The sequence below is a fragment of the Priapulus caudatus genome, unplaced genomic scaffold, assembly GCF_000485595.1.
Source record: "Priapulus caudatus unplaced genomic scaffold, Priapulus_caudatus-5.0.1 Scaffold1074, whole genome shotgun sequence".
Taxonomy (NCBI): Eukaryota; Metazoa; Priapulida; class Priapulimorpha; order Priapulimorphida; family Priapulidae; genus Priapulus; species Priapulus caudatus.
In genome coordinates, this window is record NW_014578135.1 from 71,111 (window position 1) to 77,521 (window position 6,411).

The 6,411-nt window shown below is 39.9% G+C and overlaps 1 protein-coding gene across 1 annotated transcript in view; it reads right to left on the reverse strand.

Moving 5' to 3' along the window:
- LOC106815258 (tuberin-like) overlaps positions 1-6,411 on the reverse strand; it is a 52,616-nt gene that overhangs the window by 19,713 nt on the left and 26,492 nt on the right. Inside the window, exons 23-26 of the mRNA XM_014819694.1 lie at positions 4,662-4,825; positions 4,312-4,477; positions 3,726-3,912; positions 2,934-3,073 (exon numbers count right to left, since the gene is read on the reverse strand). Of these exons, the coding sequence (XP_014675180.1) occupies positions 2,934-3,073; positions 3,726-3,912; positions 4,312-4,477; positions 4,662-4,825 (657 nt within the window). The remainder of the gene's footprint in view (positions 1-2,933; positions 3,074-3,725; positions 3,913-4,311; positions 4,478-4,661; positions 4,826-6,411) is intronic.

Genomic DNA, 6,411 nt, shown 5'->3' on the forward strand with positions numbered 1-6,411 from the left:
AAAAATCTATTAATTTAAAAAAAAAAAATTTTTTTTTATTTTTTATTTTGCTGCAGGCTTCCGCGGGCCGCACAGAACCCCGTAGAGGGCCGCATGCGGCCGCGGGCCGCAGTTTGCACACCCCTGACCTAGGCTATTTGTGATAAAAGGCCATTTTATACGATAGTTTTAAGGAAACCTTTCCACTGTGCTATTCTATTAAAACTTTAGATTGAACAAATGCGCACATATTTCCAAGCCAATATGATCATTTCAGGGATGGTTATAGTAGTAGCAGTCCTACAGCAACATTATATAGAAACAAAGTCCCTCGTTGTATAAACTTTCAACTTCACTCACACGTACGTCTTCACATCAAACCGCAAGCAAGCTGCATATACAAGTGGAACAACTCGGCAACATATTTACACACGCGTAAAAATCACACGTTTCAATAGATTATCAATGATTTTGACCACAGAGAGGGTCAAGCCGATTCCCCACACATAACGAACGCTCTACTCCCACCTCTGGTCCTTATTATAACCCATAAGCACGCCACATATCAATTTCCTTTCATTACTTAATAGCACTAGGATATCCTTTCCTTCCTGACACTACTGGGAGCATATCAGGCAACAGCTCAGCTAATAGCCACACATCATATAAAGCACACACATATGTAGTGTCGATACATCTTAGCGATACATCGTGGCGAAGATCAGAAGATTTAGTTATAGTGTTTATGAAACGGGTTCGAATCTCGGGTGCCGACGACGCTTCGAGTTACAGATACGTTGTGAAGTCTTCTATGTTGCGAATGCTGCTCTGGCTGCCCGCACCAGCTTCTCCCGATGGCTTTGCTTGACTAGGGAATCCTTCCTGAAGCACCTTGCTACGGATGCGCTTGATTTGTCTCAGCCTTTCCAACCACTTGGACGCGTAGATGTCATGGTGGGACAATTGCTGACTCTGTAGTGTTAATGCAGGGTGCTCAGTACAAACTAGCAACACAGCATTCGCACACAATCTGTGTGAAGTATGTTGATACAATTGCAGACCCGATCGTCAGTGTCTGCGTGTTCGCTATGTCATCAGCTGCTAGCCACACACTCAGGAACATTAAACTGTAAATGTATCAATGAAATGACTATTTCAGGGGGGGGGGCTTTATAGGAGACGTGATAAGGTAACAGCATGGTACATATAGTAAGCATAGTAGGTAACATACAGTTCAGCATATATAATATAGTAAGGTAGCGTGAATGTTGTCAGCTCTACCTGTTTACGCCTTCGCTCTGCAGCAGGTGTCTGTGATGCAGAGCGACGGTTTACGTAGGTAGAGCGAGCATGCTCCCTACCCTTCCCCAGACAATTGCAGACCTGCCAACCCTTACGATTTTTTCGTATTCCTTACTAATTCCAAGATGTTTTTACGAATGTACGATCAAACTGGAAAACTTACGATTTTTTACGACTTGAAAATTAATGTGTTTTTTACATTGTGAGCCGAGAAATATCTGGCGATTGTGGGCGCAGCGTTTTTCGATCTCGCGTTCACGTTGTTTTCGCGTGATCTAGAGTTAGTACCATCATTCATTGCACGCATGACATACAAAAAAAATAACCGCGTGCTGCAAGAAAAGAAAAGCCTTACTATTTTCATGAATCACAGGTTGGCAATGGATATATACTGGTTTAAGTAACTACAATCAAATCTGTATATATATATAGTTAAATATATAACAACAGTTTTTATTTCGTTATAGAATTGTCTGAGATTGGCCACGGCGAACCGAAGATTATTTCAGATCGGCATCTTCCCATACTCGCCCGCCAGCTTGCCCTACACGCTGATCTTGCCTCTAAAGTATACCAGGTAAACTGTGCAGCAGATATGTTTCACACCTGCTAGCCACTCTACTACTACTACTCAGCGGACGCATCCGAGATAGAGTTCACAATGCCATGCCATGAATATTTGTCTTTTCTCTAGGGCCAGTTCAGGTTTGTAAGCATCATTATCAAGCCCCTTGATCATGAGAGCAACATGGTGTCTGTCTGTGCAAAAGAAGGTATTATAACATACTACTTGTATAGAATATTACTGGTATCATGAATATATATAGATATATATATTTATTTATTATGTATATATATATATATAGTTAAACTTGTACAGTTGTATAGATATATTCGTGTTGGTATCCATAGACATTAGTCACATTCTTAGATAAATTATTACACTGCACGTGCATACCAGCATATGAAGTATTTTCTACTGAATACTGTCAAACCTGTACTAACAGTGCTAATAATCGCCTTTATAGAAGACGATTTCCATAAACGATACTCGGTATTTCACTCAAGTGATTCTCTTATATACAGGTTTTAATGTACCATATATACTCGCGTAATAACTGCAAATTTGGCCTCAGATTTCAACCCTGTATTTGCTCTGCGGTTTATAAGTGCGCCATACCGTGAGGGGAAATATACTAGGCGCAATACTTGGTTACCCGGTTCAAATTGAGGTGCGGCTTATAGGCGCCCGCGGGTATTACGCGATCATATACGGTAGATACTAAAATCAGTTTAACATGTTTGTTCACTCACTATCATCTCACCTCAACAGAAAAAAAATGCATGCTGTGTGGACACCATGATTAAAATACAACTACAACTAAAGAACGAGATATTATAGGAAATCAGGGCTTATATTAGTAAGAGGCATCAGAATTGTTGATATCAATCAATCTGCATAACTTATATGACTCCACTAATATGGAACCATTCTCTCTGCTTTCACAGTGTGAAACAGCAAGACCTGCCAATTATTTTAAGGATAAGGGAAAAACAAAGGGTTGCATTGGTTACAGCTGATAATCAATAACTAAAGACTTCCCAAATCACTCCTAACACACTCTCTCAGCGTATTAAGACACTCAGCGTACCCGTATAGTTCCAGTCTTGTATGGCTCATTGCTGTCATTGTAGACTATAGAGACAAAGTTGTTGCCTATGTGGAGCTTCTTGCCATTGCACGACACATCTGACGCTTTATTCGGCATCAGTGTCGCCACATGGAAGATAGCTGCAGTGATAAAACCATTAAACATGCATGGTCATCAGTAGCAAGCAGTAGGAATTGGGTCGGTTTATAGAGCCGATTACATAAGAGCTTGTCAACTTCCATCTTTGTTCTTATATCTAATACCCTGCATGACATCAAATACCCTACATTATGTCAAATACCTTATGCGATGTCAAATATTCTACATGATGCCAATACCCTACATGATGTCAAATACCTTACATGATGTCAAATAGCTTACATGATGTCAAATACCCTACATGATGTCAATACCCTGCATGACATCAAATACCCTACATTATGTCAAATACCTTATGCGATGTCAAATACCTTCAATGATGTCAGATACCCTACATGATGTCAAATACCTTACATGATGTCAAATAGCTTACATTATGTCAAATACCCTACATGTCAATACCCTGCATGACATCAAATACCCTACATTATGTCAAATACCTTATGTGATGTCAAATACCTTCAATGATGTCAGATACCCTACATGATGTCAAATACCTTACATGATGTCAAATACCTTACATGTTGTCAAATATTCTACATGTCAAATACCTTCAATGATGTCAGATACCCTACATGATGTCACATGTACCCCGCATGCCATCACACACCCGGCAGGACGTCACGCGCGTACCTTGCGTGATGTCGTCCCGCCAGCTGTAGGCAAACTCGCCGTCGCTTCCATCCGTCTCGAGACCGCCGAGGAATGTGTGATCGGGGTTCGTACGTCTCAGATGCGTCAGCTCACCGAGTCCCTCGAGGAATTTGGCGTAACGAGACGAGCCGTACTCGTTAGACAAGATGGCCGCCTCATCGTTTACCTTCAACGACATACAGAGTCAACAACAAACGTTAGTAATATTTATATATACTTATATAATATAACATAACTTATAACTTATATATATATATATATATATAATATAATTATTATATTATTATAAATAATCATGTATTTAATCGATCTATTGTTCTTACATATCTTATCACTGCTGGTTATTTTTTACAGAGCATGTTTATTAGACACGCCTGATAACGTGCGTGTGGTTAACGTCAGAATTGCTTATCACAGATCGCGGATCGAAACCACACGTAAAATAAAATTATGCTGATTTTCATCATCCACTCTGCTTAAGTGCTAAGCATTTTGTTGGTTCGGGAATGTTCCTGAGATTTCAGTCATGTGCGTTTAACTGTAGCGATGTGTCATTTCTACGCACCTGACCTGCTCCCACGTACAGCACTCCGATCTTGTGCGTCTCGTAGGGCGGTATTCGATCAAGGTTCTTCACTGCGCGATTATTCACGTCGCCGTGAGGCAGCAATAGAGGGCGCTCATTGTTGTCCATAAAATACGCGCTGTGGTACAGCTGCAGGAAGACAAATCTGCAAGGGAAACATGGCGGTCACGAACGAATCACGGATTTTATTTTAATTTTACGATTTTTTTCATTTTTTAATTAAATTTTACGATTTAATTAATTAATCGACGGTGCCGGACACAAATTCTTACAAGTGCGCACGGCAGTCACCGATAATAGCAGCCGATGAATGCGACAGGTATGCTCACGCTGGGTTAATTCCGCTTGTTTGAGTCGGTTGCACTAGTGGTGCCATTGGTGGCTTCTCCATGCGTCTTGCCATCTGGTAGGCCCTGCGACCTCCCATCACGGACACGGTGTGGCCACGCTGGCGCATCCTCAAGCTTGCATCACTCTCATTAGCATGGGCAGCCTGCACGACGATCAAACTTATACATTCTAAATTATTACTAAATTATTCTAAAATACTATATATTATCAGGAGTGGATAATAGGGGGGTCCCTATTATGTACTCCTGATATTATCAGGAGTGGATAATATAGACTATTCTCTATCATCTTCTTACTTACTTTTTTATCTTCCTTTTCTTACTTCTCTATTATCCACTCCTGATATTATTACATTAAATGCTACTAAATTATTACTAATTATATTCTAAATAATAATTACCATTAGTTATATTAATGTCAATACCATAGAGGACATATGTGCTTTTCATATGGCCACAGAGAAACTCTAGATGAAGACTGCAATATGAATTGAAGACCTGTTTAAAACTGTTAATGCTTGGTTATAAACTAAGCAAATGAATAACAAGGATGACAAGGATGTTTCAATTAGCATTTTCTTCAGCCTAGAGAAATATGCTAATGGCTGTCTTATTTAGTTATTTAGTCTTATTTGGTTACAAACGGTGACTTTAAATACAGCAAAAATGAATAGTAAATGGTCCAATGATATATGGGCAAATTCACTAATGAGTAAAATACAAAAATAAAACGAAGACAAGGTTTCCCCATTATACTACTGTAGGTGCCATACTTGAAATGTCACAAAAATGCTAGATTGCTTTACAGTGGGGCAGGTATGTCTAAACATTAAGAAGAATTGTCAGTTTTGTGGTAAAGGAACCAAAATTGGCTTGTATAATGTTAAGGGTATACTAAATGATTTCAGATAGTGCCAAGCTTAAATTGACTATGTCACGAATTTTCTATGGTGATATTTGTAAACATTTTGTTGCCATTTTTTACATTAAAAGTAAGTACTAACGAGACTAAATGTATCGTCAAATTCTTACCTGATAAGATTGTTTCTCAACTAGTTAAAAATCCAAAAAACCTGAACGATTTGATATTATTATCTTGACATTAATTGCTTGCTATGGGCTATGTATGAGTCACGAGTGTATGTTTACATTGAACAATATAGGAATATAGGAAGTATAATGCAACCATAACAAGAGCCGCAGAGCATCTGGGCTCATCTGAGGTCTGTTGCTACGGTTATAAACGTCAAATTTCAGTCAGCGTAGTGACACATTTGTTAGGCGCAGATATGCAGATATGCAGTTGCGTACACATCATTTCAGCAAACATTTTTTTTATTGCAGAGAGAGAGAGAGAGAGCGGGCGAGAGGAGAGACAGGGAGAGAGTCAGTCAGACTAAATTGTTTATAAACAAATAACACCCACGCGGCGCGCTACTGTATCAGTTACGCCATCGATTGAAATGTACATTCCGATTTCGCCGCGCGGCGTCCAAACTTTCGACGAAGATGGCGGGCAGAGGTAAGACAGACGCACGTATAACGTACAGATTTCTTCAGTGTCGGGGAGGATCAACACATTTCGACTGACAGTCAACCATCGGGCTCTGCAGCGTCCACAAGCCAGCATGCTCCACCATAACCCGACTTTGCACACTACTGTAACGTCGACGGAGAGCGCCATGCCAAGGACAGTACAAAACTGGCAAATTTTCATTGGTAGGTTTGA